At 37.7% G+C, this 16,965-nt stretch overlaps 1 protein-coding gene across 3 annotated transcripts in view; it reads right to left on the reverse strand.

The window, feature by feature from the left end:
• Nucleotides 1-16,965, reverse strand: part of LOC108700992 (E3 ubiquitin-protein ligase RNF213) — a 167,727-nt gene that overhangs the window by 84,953 nt on the left and 65,809 nt on the right. For all 3 annotated transcript variants that reach the window (XM_018235090.2, XM_018235088.2, XM_018235089.2), the window contains 8 exons: nucleotides 11,762-12,366; nucleotides 11,205-11,370; nucleotides 9,163-9,380; nucleotides 5,095-5,235; nucleotides 2,830-2,994; nucleotides 1,443-2,592; nucleotides 933-1,126; nucleotides 643-798 (listed from right to left, as the gene is read on the reverse strand). In XM_018235090.2, coding sequence (XP_018090579.1) covers nucleotides 643-798; nucleotides 933-1,126; nucleotides 1,443-2,592; nucleotides 2,830-2,994; nucleotides 5,095-5,235; nucleotides 9,163-9,380; nucleotides 11,205-11,370; nucleotides 11,762-12,366 — 2,795 coding nt within the window. The remainder of the gene's footprint in view (nucleotides 1-642; nucleotides 799-932; nucleotides 1,127-1,442; nucleotides 2,593-2,829; nucleotides 2,995-5,094; nucleotides 5,236-9,162; nucleotides 9,381-11,204; nucleotides 11,371-11,761; nucleotides 12,367-16,965) is intronic.

Raw genomic sequence — 16,965 nt, forward strand, 5'->3', positions numbered from 1 at the left:
TAACACCTTCAGCACACAGTGGCAGATCATTTCACTAATGTGCCCAAATATTACTGCTACGGCTAAGTGATTCCTTGTTTAAATGGGTTAAATGATGTTAATGGTTCAAAGAATGTCAGGCTGAATGGTCGACCCCCACACATTTTCACCTCACCAAATCTGGCCCTCATTGCAAAAAGTTTGGACACCCCTGTCATATGGTATTAAAGTATTAAATAGAGATGCGCTGTATCTGGGCATTAGTTAAGGATTCAGCAGAACCCTTATAGTAATGTGACTTTAATTCAAAATTCCTCACAATTTTCTTTAATTTGAATATGCAAATTAAAGTTTAACTTTGCTTTGGTATTTGGCCAAGCCCTTTTATAATATACTGATTTAACTCAAGTTAAATATACTGATAGATGATGAAGTTATAAATATAGACAGATTAGAACATTCACAATCTGAAGCCTCAGTTACCCAAAACACTGTTCTTTGTTCATATGAAACTTTGAGAACATTTTGTTCATGGGAAGTTTATCACCAGGAATTACAAAGGCCTGCTTAACAAAATGTAATTTTATCACTACTGTAACTGCTTCTAGCAAAGATTTTGGCTTTTTTTTGGATTATGACTTATACCTTGATAAAGTTACTTACAGTTTTTGTATGCATTGGAAATATAACATTTGAGGATTCCAAGATTTCAACAATGTACAAGTGGCATTGCTTGCGTTTCCAAATTCTTCCTTCAGAATCGCTAAGATATTGAAGTACAAAAAGCTTAAAGAGAAATTCTGAAACTCCACTGTTGACCTAGGGCAAAATGATAATTTGTTATTTGTTGCAAATATACAGGGCTTACTTGAAAATGTGTAAAGGAAACTTCATGCACAATAGAGACCATTAGTTATCCTTTCAACCAAATTTTGAATTGCACTTATACTTACAGATGATGTGATGTCAATATGGAAAATAATCTGTTTGTTTTTGTATTCTCTGCTTAAAAAAGGAAGAAGCTTTTGTAATATTTTAGTTTCATCCACTTTTGGACTTATTATTCTGATTATTTTGAGAATTGGATTCTTGCTTGGGAACGTGGACATCAGCTTTTCGTATAATCTTTTGACATACAAGGATTTTCCTAGAAGAGATCAGATGCTTTAAAAAAGAATCTATTGAGCAATGACATATCAGTTGCACCAAGGATATACATATTCAAACTTACTGTAAAGAAGTAATTTATAGTATAAGTATTTGTATTTTATTACACTAAAGCTTTCTAGTACTTAAAACAAGCAAAAAGCACCATGGGGCACTACACTGATGAGACCCAATACAGACTGGAATCTGATCCACTTAGTATCTAGCAAGGCTATGAATTGTTATTATATTATAATGATACCAATGCATGTAAATTAATTAGTATAACAACAAAATCATATTTGATTTCTACTTACCGACTCCTGCTCGCTTAGAGGCCACTATACCAGCACTGATGCCATTTTTGAAAACACAAGCAGCTGAGTTTGTATCAGTTTTTACATTAAAATGATGTTCCAAATAGTGCTGGATATCTGGAAGGGGTTTGTGAGGTGTTATATGTACCTTGTATTGACTAAAGGCAGATGGAATATAACAGTGTTCTCTTTCACAATTACATAGGATTACAAGGTTGTAGTTGGGCCCACATTGCTTTTGCAACTGTTGAAACAGCTGTTCAGCCTTATATGCAATATCATAGCTAAGTTCGTCAGCATAGAGAAGGCTATAGATCTTCTTCCCATTGTAGCCTGTTGTTAAGCATCGCCTGAAAAATAATTCCACCTCTTCAAAAGTAGTTTGGACAGTACAGAGGAGGACTTCATCATACGAAGGTAATGGCTGGTTTAGAGTGTTCATGTATACAGCAACTGTAGACAATAGAATTTCAGATGGAGAACATAGTACCAAATTAGGACAACCTTGTTGAAGGCTGGAATGGAGGTTGCGGAAAATTGTTTTTTCAGCTGTATTTGCTAGTGCTGCCAAGCATTCCCCAAGTGTGTCAATATCCAGACATCCAGGAAACAAAGAATTCATATTTGTCATGAAAAACTCCCAAATCATCTCCAGCTTTTCTAACACATGTGTATAGTTTTGTACTTTGAATTCAAACATAATTTTCTCTTGACTCAAAGAATGTGATGAATTAAATTTCAGAGAATAGAAAGCAGTGATAAAGTCAGCTTTGGTACATTCAGGTCTGATAAATGACAACATCATAAGGGCCTCTTCACTGATCCCACTCGCTTGGCAATTCTGGCTCAGATATAAGAGCTGTTCAGCAGTGTAGTAATTCAGGTAATAGAATTGGGTACGCTTCTTATTAATGTAGTCCATCCACTGATCTAACAAATTCTCCATCATTTTACAAATATCTGGGAGCAGGTCAGCAAGATTACCTTGTCCTTCAAACTCTCCAAGTGTTTCCACATTGAATTTCATTTTTAAACTATATTTTTCATTGTCTGAGCAATAAATTGAGGCTTCCCACTTTCTGAATAGTATATTTCCAGCCAAATAGAGATCAATAAAAGAAGTGACAAGTCTCTGTACATTGGAAAATATCTGTGTAGATGGAAAAATATAAACAGAAACATTACTGCCTAACAGTATCTTGCTGAACAAGCTATATGCTCTAGTTTCACGTACTAAAAGTAAAAGTTAATTGTCCTATTAAATTTACCTATTAAAAAAAATTATGAATGCACTACCAAATTAAAAATAATTCTTTGCACAAAGCCATTTGGTCTCCCTCTAGACTCTACATAATTCTAGATTTGAATACAAGTCAATTGTGCTCACCTCAGAAAACTTTTCAACTTCATCACTCCCCTGATCTGCTTTTCCAGACATTAGCATAAGTTTATTCAGCAGTTCTTTTAGCTCCTCCAGAGAATAGCAATGCACCTCATTTCTTTCATCGTCTCCTTCAGGGAGTTCCAAATGGACAACAGTGTCTGGTGTAACCTGTTGGAAACTTACATTATTTCTGCACAGCAATGCATACTGCCAATCACTACATATTCATACAATGTAAATGGGACAACTAGAAATAGTTGTCAAATGGAGTTATGTAAACAACATCAATCAGGCTGTTAACCTCTTCAAATGGTTCAAGGGACTTCTGCCATTGACATCTACATGAACTTGACAGGTTTTAGGTGGTGTATTTTCAGATTCAAGCTATTTCTAGTTTTTTTTTTTAACCTGAAAATTTGAGTTTTGACCAAAAAAGGCAACTCGAAAACTCATATTCTTTGCTGCCCTCACTGTTGCCATAACATACCATTAAACCAGGATACCAATCAAATATTATAGTATTCAACCCTGCTGCTAATTGTGCCGTTTTTATGTCTTTTAAGTTTTAATAATTAGCAAAGCACCTTAAAGGAAAACTAAACCCTAAAAATTAATATGGCTAAAAATGCCATATTTTATATACTGAACTTATTGCACCAGCCTAAAGTTTCAGCTTCTCAACAGCAGCAATTATCCAGGACTTCAGACTTGTCACAGGGGGTCACCATCTTGGAAATGCTCAGTGTGATTTGTGCAGCTGCTTAGAAGCTAAGCTTTAGGGGTTGTCGCAAATTATCAAGCAGAAAATGAGGTTGGCCTATTATAAAAGCTGATGCTACAGGGCTGATTATTAAATTCTGATGCTAGTTGCACTGGTTTCTGTGCTGCCATGTAGTAGTTATCTGTATTAATTACTAATCAGCCTTATGATGTGACATTTATATTCTATGTGTACTGTATATTTTGAGTTGGTCACTAAGCTCAGTAACTGACAGCAGAACATGTGCAGTGAATTAGCAGAAAAGAAGATGGAGAGCTACTGGGGCATCTTTTGGGGGCACAGACCTTTCCTGCTAAAGGGCTGTGGTTGCCTTGGACTGGTACAGAAACCCAAATCATAATGTACAACATCTCTATCCTACTTTTTTTTATTTAAAGGGGGAAATACATTCTAAAATAGAATAAGGCTAGAAATGCTGTATTTTGCATACTAAACATAAACTTACTGCACCACAAACCTAATCAAACAATTGATTTATGTTTTCAAAGTTGGCCACAGGGGGTCACCATCTTTTAACTTTGTTAAACATCTTTGCAAGACCAAGACTGTGTACATGCTCAGTGTGGTCTCGGCTGCTTAGGGATCATCATAACATATCAAAACAACACAAGTCAAATAATATCTGCCAGAAGCCAATACAGCAAGACTTATAAATAATCAGAATAGGCAGACTGCACTGGGTCCTGTGTTTTCATGTAATCTAATGTGGATTTTATAGTTTTTGTATTGTTTAATACAAACTTTCTAATAGAATCCCAGTTTATCTGTTTAAATCTGGCTCCATGATCTTTGTCCCTGCAGCTGAAAACAGTAAAGGGGATGTAAAGGCAAAAATAAAATCCAGTACAAATCTCTACACAGTCACCGACTGCTCTACAGGGAAACAAACAAAGCTGCTTGAGTTCTACATAGCTGGAAAGGCGGGGGCTCTCCCTGTTGTTCATAAGTATGATTGTTTCCCTGCAGAGCAGTTAGGGACAGTCTGACAATTCCTATTCACTGCAGTAAATGAAGGGAGAATTTCACTGCATACAGTCAGGTTTATTATAAAAATGGTACACATTTTTAAATTTAAGTATATCGGAGAAAGGTTTCTTTTTCATTAAAGAAAGTAAAAATGGGATTTATTTTTTTGCCTTTACATGCTCTTTACGGTTTAGTTCTCCTTTAAAAAAGATGCTAAGGCAATTTCTAGGTAAACTCTATGGTTCAATGCAAAAGATCATATATACTAGAATCATAGATACTAGACTATCCCGCTTCCTTATTTTACCCCATATATCAGCATATATAAGCAGCTTGTTGCTTGGACATAGAGAAAAACCAAATAAAATCTGGAAAATATCAGTGGCTAAACCTGTTGCTGAGAAAAAATAGCAAATGTTAATAAAATTAATAAATGACAATGAAATAACACTAGAGGTAGATAAGAAACAGGTATGTTTAAAAACACTTAGAAATAAATATGTGTGTTATAAAAGTATTACCAGCTTATTTTCACTTGGTGCTTTGATTACATATATGCCTTTCTTGTTTATTGTAGTTGCCAATGACAAAGATGACAGTTCCACAGATCCGTGGCTTTCCTTCACAGTTTTTAGCCAGTCCATATGACGAGCTGAGTCCCTCTGAGAAAAATAAATAGATGTGTGTATTAAGTTTCCATTATTTAGGGAAGCTTAGTTTTTGCCTAAATACATGTGTGTGTTTTCTGCTTTGTTCCAAAAATTGGCATACTTAGTTCTCTCTGCTTTAGTCAGGGTGATTTTTAAATATATTAGGGCTCATTTACAACTGTAAGTGCAGTGGAAAACTTGCGCTGCTGTCCCAATTGAAGCAGTGGAACCCTGGAACTACCTCCACCTCCTGGACAGGCGATAGCTCCCAGATTCTCTCAGCACCCTGCAGCAACCACCAACGCAGAGGTAAATTGTATGCCGAACACTAGAGATGATGACAGACACTATTTGGTGCTTAGTGGGCAGTCACAGATGCATATGAGATAGATATGAATGTCTTAAACCGTACATAAACTAAATCTACATGTTAGTAATTTAGGATGAAAACAATTAAAACCAATTGCAAGTTGTTTCAGAATATCACAATTTACATAAAGTTAAAGGTCAACAAGCCCATTAAAAATACATTGTTTCTGAAACAGGTGGGAAATAGTTAAACCTTAAGGTGACCCTTCTATATTAACTATTGCCGGACCCGTATATAAAACGATATTTTGATTCATTGCTGTACTGGCGTGAAGGTCACAGTATAAGTAAGAAGATATTTTTTTACACAGGGTGCATGCAGGACCACAAAAGTCAGCTCAACACATATATTCCTGTTAATCTATCTTGGAAGCCTATGTTTTACTGTATTCCACTACACGTCTGTGTCCCATTCCTTTGCAGAGTTTTAAAGAGGCCATTGTTTTCCAGCAATATGCAGATGAAGTTGTGAATGTAGTACAGTGACAAAATTTTAATCCCACTTTAAGCCATACTCCATATACCATGCTGATTTAACACAACACAACATTTTTATATGGTTGGAATGGCAACATCAAAATTGAAGAAGCACTAGATGAACCTGCATTTCATGAAAGACAATGGGGTCCCACCATTTCATAACATTTTGTAATCCCCTGCATTTTATGACAGGCAAAGTATGTGGCCCACCAGAATACCAGGAAAAATCCTAGAGGGCCCCAGTCCTGCTTAGCACTCTCTATGTCCTACCTTTAATTCCCCACTTGCCACACTCCTACTCGATCTCTAGACTCAGCTACTTCAATAATCTAAGGAATGTGCTGGGTTCCCTGTACCTACCAAATCAGAATGCAACTCTCCATTGCAGTCAGGCAAAAGTACCAATCACATAGAAAATTATATATGGAGGGCACATCCAGTATCAGTAAACACAAAAAAATGAAGGTTTAAATGAATCAATGCACGCCAAGCACCAAGTATGGACAATAAGTATATATGTAAAAAGGTCCTTTAATAAGGTTACAAATCATACATTGTAAAATACACAGCAAAAAAAGTGCCCTTAGTGCAAATCAGATATAAAGTATTTGGGAGCCAGTTCAAGCTAAATGGGGTACAGAAGATAATACTGAGGAGCATAAAGCTGTAAGTGGTAAAAGTCTTCTGTCATCCCACTACAATCACTCTACTCCTGTGACCCTGCAAGAATCCAGAATTAACCCTTTCCCTGGAACAGATCAAATTGGAGCTATAAAAGAGATATAATTATGTAAATTATTCAAACACCCTATCACTGGAATGACATAATTAATGTGATGTATATGTTAACTTGTCCTTGTGGGTTGATTTTTGTTGGGAAAGGACAAAGAAGGTTAGGTATTGTTTTTCCCAAAATAGATTAACCATTAAGACACGTAATCTAAATTTACTTTACTTTTATTATACCTTTCAGGTCTAATAAGTCTGTATTTGAAAACTGCTCAACCCCCCCCCCCCCCCCTTTTGCAAGTTTCCAGCAAAGGAGTCTCCATTACAGTAGACTTGGATGCCGATGGCATGGTAACAGAGCCCATCCACTGAGGGAGGACTGGGTGTGCAGAGGTGGGTTTTTGATAGCACGCTCAGTCCTTCCTTGCAGACACTGTTCCATCCCACCCTACATCCAGGTTGAATTAGCATGCCCTGCTTGTTTTATCTCCCTAGGTGTTCCTATATAACTCCCTGCATCTATTATAAATTTTAAAGAGTAACAAATGTGACTTTTGCCCTGCAGTGTCCTGCATCTGATCATATACTGTTTTTCCCTTGCAAGTCCCTACACCTGATCCTATACTGCTTCAGAACAGCTACGTTACCCCTTGAAACTTCCTGTGTTTGATCATACACTATTTCCAAACAGCTTCATTTTCCCTTGCAATTCCCTGCATCTGTTCATATAAAACAGCTGCAGGTTACTTTTTTCTGCAGCTCCCTGCGCCTGTACATTAGATGATCCAATGCGGGGAATTGCAGTAAAAACAAATCCACAGCAGTTATTCTGGAATTGGATAACAATAATACTAATTGTATATTTATAATTTAATAATAGATGCTGTGAGTTGCATAGTGTGTAACAATGTATTATGGACTAAAGATTACGCCCATTTGGGCATGTACATTTGTAAGTGATCCATATCTGCTGTGGAAAATAAGAACATAGCATTGCAATATAAAGGTAAATATTACTGCTATATTTTTACAGCTTATATTAAACTTTCCCCTTCTACTGCTGAGTTTAGCATGTCAATCAGTACTATGACCACTTCCTGTGAGAGAATGAAGAGACCCCTCCACCCTGTATTTATTTTATTTCTAGATTCTGATTTAAAAGGTTGTTTCTGCAGCTCTGATCTAATGATGTTTTTAGGAGGTAAAAAAACTTTCAAAATGTTTTGTTTTCATAGTTACATAGTAGTTACATAATTAAATTGGGTTGAAAAAAGACAAAGTCCATCAAGCTCAACACCACCAAATGAAAACCCAGCATCCATACACACACCCCTCCCTACTTTTACATAAATTCTATATAACAATACCTATACTAACTATACTAACTATAGTACTATACTAACTATAGAACTTATTATCACAATAGCCTTTCGTCTGCATTAATAAATATTTTGAGGAACGATGAATAATATAACTGAGAATGAAAATGATAAAAAATTACTCCTTTAAACCAATTTTTGTAGCTGTAAATCTATAGGTGATATTAATATTGATCATCTCATTATCATTTATACTGGGTATATTGTATTTGGAGATGCTGTACAACAGATGCTGCCAAGTCTTGTTTCACTTAATCGTATGAGAACACCTGTCTGTTTGGGAAGTAATATATAATTTGAGTCCATGGTTACCCGTAACGTCTGTTCCATCATCAGCAAAGGATGTTTATTTAAAGGCAGGCACTCAAGGATAGCAGACGACTTAACATTACCGTCTGCCATAGAAAGGGTTGAGAAACTATACGAAACATGTTTATGGTGCACAAATAAGTAAACGTTGACTGTTTTTCTATATGAACCACAATCGGGCGTTATGACAATTAATAAATGCTCAACGTTTTACTTAATATTGCTTACTTTGTTGGTAAGACTTATTGCATGTTTCAGTGGAGTGACTACCCACAATTATGAGTTTTGCACACATATAGTCCACCATAGACTTCATAGTAGTGCACCACATGCTGGCTATATATATGATTGTGTATACATTTTTTTTCCAGGCAAATGTGTATGAAGTCGTGCTGGGCCAACTCACTAGGCTGGAGTGCACTCATCCACACCATTCCCCTGTGCTCGAATGTGTGCTCCCATGGTGAAGCATAGCAAGGGCGGAGGGTTGTCACATAGGAGCAAGCAGAGCCGCACAGGAGTGCAAAGAGGCCAGAAGATCCCCTTGGAGCTGCAAACTAGGAGGTAGGAGGTACGTGCCTGACACCCCCTGTACCATTGCACCCTTGGCCTTTTCTGCCTACCTAGCCTGATATGAAGAATAAGTTTTAGCAATATTGTCTTGTGGGCTTACCAGCTTTCTCGGAAGGTTTTGATCAGCATCTAGAGCCTTCCAGAGCTTCTGCAAGCACTTCATCAACTGATGAAATCCAAAGTTTGGCCTTAAGTCATACAGCAGGGACGAGTAACCGAGGACAGCATCATGGAAGCAAGCAACTCGATCCACATCCATATCATTCTCCCCAGCAGAAATGGAAGCCAATTCAACAAAGACTTTCAGTTCATTGATATCTAAATGATAATAATGTTTAAAGAAGACATATAGGATAAATTGGAAAAATAAAAACTAATTTTGTAGACAATAATGTATTCTATATGGTACTAGTTTTACGTGGGGCTGTAAATTAATATTGTCTTCAAAATTAGCCCATTTATTTGAGTTCACCATAGATGTTCTCTGGTGCCTGTTTCAAATGAAGGGTGGGTGTGTCCTAATGTTCCCAGCCTTTAGAAGCACAGTAGGAGGGGAACGGCCAATCATAGCCCTGCAGTCACACAAGCAAAGACAGGCTTCAGTTCCCTATCAGGTCACCCTAGCTGCTGATTTCTATCCTACAGTGCAGTGTACCGAGTGCCGCTGGCTCCCCTGCACAGCCAAACAATTCAGAAAGTGGATGGAATGGAATAGTAGGTAGGGTTTTTGAAGAAATTTTAAATACAGTAACCAGAAACACTACTTTTTAAAGCTCATTATGTAAAAAACAAGAATGTGACAGTGCATTAAACTCTTTTACATATAGAAGTAAGTGTTCTTAATCGTTGTGATTTATACCAATTCAAGTGCCAAAACCATAGAGGAAGCAGAGGAAAAAGAGTTAAATGCACTGGCACATTCTTGTTTTTATATAATGTCTCCTTTAATTCCATGGTATAACAACCGTACTGATTTACGGTGTTCTTCACCTAGTTGTTTTCAGATTGTTCACCAGAAATAAAGACTTTTTGTCAATTGCTTTTAATTGAAAATTGAAGTTTAATGGTTTTTGTCTCTGGTGTTTTTCAGTCTGGCAGCTCAGTAATCCAGGTACAGATTCTGATAATGTGCTACATTAGTTGATACATCTCTCAGCAGCATCTGTGGGATGTTAGCAACTATTGTATCAATTATAACAGTTGCCTTAAATGAAATTTAGGGATTCTGCTCAGTAGGGCCAAAGAAATGTATTAACTAATGTATAAATTTAGAACCGCTTAAAAGATTGGCAACCACCCCCCCCCCCCCCCAGCTATTAAAAAACAGAATAGGAAATAGAAAAGTCATTGGAAAAAAAGTCTTTCTGGTGAACTATCCGAAAACAACTGAACTGATAAACTTTTTGGAAGGTGAACAACCCTTTTGTACTCCGAAATCTAAAACTGCTTTGCTAAAGATAGCATAACAACTCTTATCAGAACAATACAGTAATATATCCATTTAAGACTGTAATGGATTTTCACGTGTTTTGAAAATGCAGCTAGCTAAGCTGCATGTCCTTAATAAAGTCAGTTTATTAAGTGTATAAGACTGTAAGAGGGCCCAGTGCACAATACGATATACCTGCCCCATCTCTCCACCCGCTAATATGCACTTCTGCTCGCAAGACCAAACGTGCAAATTTTGGGGGGGTTAAAGCGACTATAGAGGACGCTGATGGCGGGTTTGGGCATCCCTATCCCTTGCCCCCCCCCCCACGATGGCAGGATCAGCTTCCGCTATAGTTTTGCCACTGGGATTGGTATAAATCACAACCATTAAAAACACTTACTTAAGAGAGAATGCCCCCAGAAAGATGTGGGCATATATGAATTGTTTCTAGTAAAGCAGAGACTTAACAGAAAAAGTTCAGACCCACTTATTTACTTTCCCACTATGGGTTGAGCCTATTTGACTAATATAAAAAGTATCACACTATGCTCTAGATTTAATAAAAACGAAGACAACATTCACTTTCAAATTCTAACTTTTTTTGCCTTCAAATTGGGCCATCCCATCTCTTTCCCCCCTTAAGGGCATGAATGTATTATTTCCCTCAGATAAATGACTAATGCTCTGTAGTAATCCATCTAGTTACAGACCTGTTAGTTCTTCTTTGACCCAGTGATAGAACTTATCTCTCAGTTCAAGCTCTTTGAGGCATATACAGCGTTCTTCAGTGATGTCTGAAAGGACTTCTTTTGTCTTCATGACTTCCTCATTGATACAAGAGAGAGGCTGTTTTCTACTTTCTTCAAAATTATCTGCCTTCAATATAAAGACAAAATATATGCTGCAGATTTGAAACATAACTGATTCAGTGTAAAGTGCGTTGTTGTTTCCCATGACATTAAAAACCACATGAAGTGTTGTATTGTATAAGGAAACATATCATCATTAAGAAAGTGGTAAGCAGATTAATTAAAAAGAATCTTTACACAACACAATTTTAGAGGCATCTACAAATACCTAACAGAATAGAATTATATAAGCATTAAAACTGTCAAGTATGCACAAACTTTTTTGTTTTTCCCTTTTAAGTGAATATGATGAATGGCTTTATGAAACTGCCAGTGAATAGGCAAAGCCTTCTCAATACTTTGACAGAAAAAGAGGGCATAAACTAAGGGAATAAAAGACTAATGAAACATTTACTTACAAACTGTAGTAGTGTGTCCAGTGTTTCAAAATCTCCAGAGAGTTCTAAGCAGTTTTTAACATTAGATATAACCCTTGCAGATTTAAAGGCAACATGGAGCTGATGATATTGCTGAATCTGTTTCACACGAGTATCAATCCACTGCCCTTGATCTCCAATATGCAAATTGCACATGATTTTCAACTCATCCTTCAGTTTTTGGTAATGGTTATTGTAATCCTTCAGAAATCCGTCAACCACTTCAAATGTCACTCTGCCAGATTTAAGGTCTTCATAAATCCTTCTATATTCATCAATACATGGAGCAAACAATTCCTCTTCCAGATCCTCAATTGTGAGCTCATAATTCTCATCATATTCATCTGATCCATTCTGCATGCTTTCACTAAGAGAATTAGCTTGTCTCTTCCAGCAGGTCATGAAAATACTGCTTTCCTTATAAGTGTGCAGATAATTAGCCATATTCATTATATTAGTGCTGAGGTTATAAAAGGACTTGCAAGCAGGTGGCTGAGGCGATTCTATTGTCTTAACTGTCAAAAGTTTATTCATCGGTTGTAGTCCCAAATTTTCAGACTGTCTTTCTTTGATTTCAGAAACATTTACTATAAGGCAAACACAGAAATTTGACTACCATTACTAAGAAGCAGTTAAGTATTCTTCCTTATATTTTTAATAGGGATACACCAAATCCAGGATTCGGATCGGGATTTAGCCGAATCCTTGTGCCTGGCCGAACCAAATCCTAATTTGTAAATGTAAATTAGGGACAGGAAGGGAAATCATGACTTTTTTCCCCAGTTTTTCTTTCCCATCCCTAATTTGCACATGCAAATTAGAATTTGGATTCAGTTTGGTATTCGGCCGAATCTTTCACGAAGGAATCAGAGATTCAGTCGAATCCCAAAGAGTGGATTCAGTGTATCCCTAATTTTTAACAACAGACAGTGGATTCAGTGTATCCCTTATTTTTAACACCAAAATTGTAAAAGGGCTATTGAGTTTTAAAATGTAGCACTAGTGCCACTGGGTGGTCATATTGTATATGTATGGGATCTGTTATCCAGAAACCCGTTATCCAGAAAGCACTGAATTATGGGAAGGCCATCTCCTATAGACTAAATTTTACTCAAATAATTCATATTTTTTTAACTAAATGTTTTCTCTGTTTGATCCCAACTAAAGGTGGCCATAGATGCAAAGATCTGCTCGTTTGGCAACATCGCCAAACGAGCGGATCTTTCCCCGATATGCCATTAAACAAACATGGCTATATCGGGTGTAATCTGATTGTTCGGCCGCATGGCCGAACGATCCGATTACGATGTGCCCTGGGTTCCGGCGGGATCGGTCGGGTCAAAATCAAACCTGACCGATCGACCAAACGACCGATCTCCGCCGGACGAAAGAAGTCGGGGCACGCCACACACGATCCGAAAATCGTACGAATCCTCGATTCGTACGATCGGATCTGTGTGTCTATGGCCACCTTAAAGGAGAAGGAAAGCTACAGAGGCATTTTATTGCCAATAGATTAGCTGCAATAGTGCAAGCTAGAATGCTATATTTATTCTGTAGAATGTTTTACCATACCTGAGTAAAAAGCTCTAGAAACTGTCTGTTTGTTTAGGATAGGAGTTGCAGTATTAATGTGGTGTGACATCACTTCCTGCCTGAGTCTCTCCCTGCTCTGGGCTCAGATTACAGCAGAGAAGGAAGGGGGAGGGGAAGAGGAGCAAACTGAGCATGCTCTTGCCCAGGGCAATGAGGTTTAAGATGAAAACAGGAAGTCTGATACAGAAGCCCATGTGTACACAATAGAAGGAAAGAAATGCAGTGTTTCTTTTGACAGGGGACTCAGAGCAACATTACTTTGAGGGTTTACTGGTATATTTAGGTGGACCTTTCTGATAAGGCTTACTTAGTTTTAACCTTTCCTTCTCCTTTAAGATATAATTAATCCTTATTGGAGGCAAAACCACCCTATTTGTTTTATGCAATGTATTAATGCATCCTTAATATATTTAGACAATGGAGATCCAAATTACAGAAAGACCCCTCATCTGTAAAACCCCAGGTCCAGAACATTCTGGATAACAGGTCCCATATATGTACTAAGTGCTTTGAGAATTGCAAGCAAAATAGAACACTGCCTTGGAATGATTAAAGGGGAATGCAATGAAAGCGAGTGGAATGTGAATGAACTTTAAGGGGAACTATTGCAAAAATAAAAAAAATAATATAAATGCAGTTTTAATCTTAATTAAAATGGAAAGGTAAAAGCAAAATAAAATAGGCTGGATGAAGAAGATGATATTGGAAGTAAAAGTAGAGTGTTTAAAAATACTATGAGAAAACAATACTTCCTGTCTACTGAAAATAGGTGATCAGACGACTCACTATGCAGGATCTGTGCTCCACATCTCTTCCTAACCCGACTTCTGCCAAAACCGGATGTTAAGTGCTACACTGTACGGAGTATTTTTCATTATGCGTCAGACTGATTTATTTCTGTATGTGCTGTGAACAGTAAGGGTAGCTGATAAGCTTTAAATCTTAGGACTACAGAACTCCCCATAAAGTCAGCGCCTGCTCTTCACTGCTCGCAGCACTTACAGACATAAATTAAACAGAAGTAATGCTGCCCACAAGCTCCCACTCCCAGTACCTAAATTACAATGAAGATGGATATATATATTACAAGGTGGCTGAAAACGACTCCATCATGCCTTGGTTCCCACAGCTGCTTTGTGTAACTGCAGGCATTAAACATAAAATTACCACTATGCAAAGCTTCTATGTCTGAGCTCTGGTGGGTTTTATATATGGAATAGCCTCTGTGTCATGCTGATATGAAATATGGGGGTATTATACATGGTATTGCCTACCATCCTGATATGAGGTACCATCTTGATATAAGTTTTGGGGGTAAACTATAAATGGTATCGCCTCTCTACCATCCTGATATGAGTTCTGGGGGTATTTAACATGGAATTGCCTCTGTACGATCCTCCTGAGTTCTTAAGGTAGATTTCATGACAGTGTCAGGTGGCAAGAGTAGATCGCGAGGTGACAAAGTCTAGGCAGCCCTGCTGTAACCTATCAGGACTTTGCCCCGGCCCAAAGCACAGTGTAATTCTAAAGTAGTTTTTTATTTTATCACTGACCCAGGAGGTTGTTAACAGGGGACTGGTGAAAATTTTTAAATGGGAGGTTTTCTTTTTGATTCTAGTGATACAGAATAAAATAAGTATAAACAGTCAATAAGATCACAATAAGTTATCTCAATGTCTTACATGGTAAATAAAACATTAAAATGATATTTGCTTGTCTTCTGTAATTGGTAGATAAACATGTGAGAATTAAAGGTGTGTTATAGGGGTAGAAATCTTAGAGGGGAGGTAAAGTAAGGGTAGGGTGTGGGGGGAGGAGAAAGGAATATGAAAGAAGAGAAATAGGTGTCGTGGGGGACAAGTATGCCTATGTTCACCTATTGGATTGCTTTGAAAGAATCTGTGTCTAAAAATAGTAACAGCTAACTGCCTGGATGGCAACTGTGAGGGGGCTCCAACTACAATCTGCACCCATCCAGCCAGTAGGGAAGACCCAGCGCCAGAGGCGGGCCAGGCTGGCTGGGCGCCCTAGGCAACCCAGCTGGCCAGCTCGCCCCCTCCTTCTCCTGCTCGTTCTCAGATGCGTGGTGTCACTAGCGCACACAGACGTGTGCTGATGCTGGCGAATGCACACTTGTGGCGACTCTGGCGCACACATGCGTGCCGATGCTGGTGTGCGCATGCGCAACGACGCTGGTGTGCGCATGCGCAACAACATGATTGTGTGCATCGCGGCAACGATGGCACGCATAAGTGCTGTTAGAGGAGCGCAGCCAGGTCTAGGGGTAGGCAGAAGAGGTAGCTGCCCAGCGCCCCTCAATCGTTGCGCCCTAGGCAGCTACCTCTTCTGCCTACCCCTAGTTCCGGCGCTGCCGGAATCCTGCATTGAAATCCGTTTTTCAAAACAAGAAATGGATTTTTTTATATCTAATTTTAAAATTTGCTATGGGGCTAGACATTTTGACATTTCCCAGCTGCCCTCAGGTCATGTGACTTGTCTGATAAACTTCAGTCACACTTTACTGCTGCACTGCAAGTTGGAGTGATGTCATTACCCCTCCCTCCTACAAGCTGCTGTAATGTAAATAGAGCCTTGTCTGCTGAGCCTGTCAATTGAACAATAGGCAGGTATCAAGATAAGCTCCCACTGACACCACTTCAGAAGGACTGAAATAAGATAGTCCTGTGATCACTGCCCCCACTTACGTTTCAAAAAAAAAAAAAATTTAAAAAAAATTATATATATATATATATACACATACACACACACACATATATATATATATATATAATATCAAAACAGGGGGTTGTGGGAGCACTCTAAAGGCTTTAAAGTATATATATATATATATATATATATATATATATATATATATATATATATATATATATATATATATATATATATATATATATATATATATATATATGTATATGTATAATAAATGCTAATGCATATGTACCCAAAACAGGGGTTATTTTGTTACAAAGTTATGATCATAAAATTGTTTTGGAATATCTCTCCTTTAAAAGCCTGATTGCTGGCTGGGGAGGATTTAGCCCTTAGGGAAAAAACAGCGTTCAACGGACATTGATTACAGGTAATGCTAGAATGCACATAAAAAATAAAATAAGTTAGGGACCGCCATTCAGGGTTTACCTTGACGTGGTATGGTGGCTTATCAATTTTATGATCATAACTTTGTAACAAAATAACCCGTTTTGGGTACATATGCAATAGCATTTATTATACTTATATATATATATATATATATATATATATATACTTTAAAGAAAAATATTTTATATAGATAGTTTATACACAAAAATGAATGGCAGAAACACAGGAGTACACTCCCAGGACTGATGACAGGGAATAGAAAAAAAAGGATAAAATAAGGAGGACATACTTGAAAACCAGGAAAACTTAGGAGGAAGTCTAGGAAGGGTTAAAATAGCTCAGGAGAAAGCAGGCAGTAAGTAGTTAATGAAAAAAGAAGTATTGCAGGCAGGAAAGGAGCAAGGTCTGTGTGAGGTGGATAGCAGAGGGAACTCACAGCTCCTTTACCTCATCTAGTAACCAGTAAAACA

The sequence above is a fragment of the Xenopus laevis genome, chromosome 9_10L (genome assembly GCF_017654675.1).
Source record: "Xenopus laevis strain J_2021 chromosome 9_10L, Xenopus_laevis_v10.1, whole genome shotgun sequence".
Lineage (NCBI taxonomy): Eukaryota > Metazoa > Chordata > Amphibia > Anura > Pipidae > Xenopus > Xenopus laevis.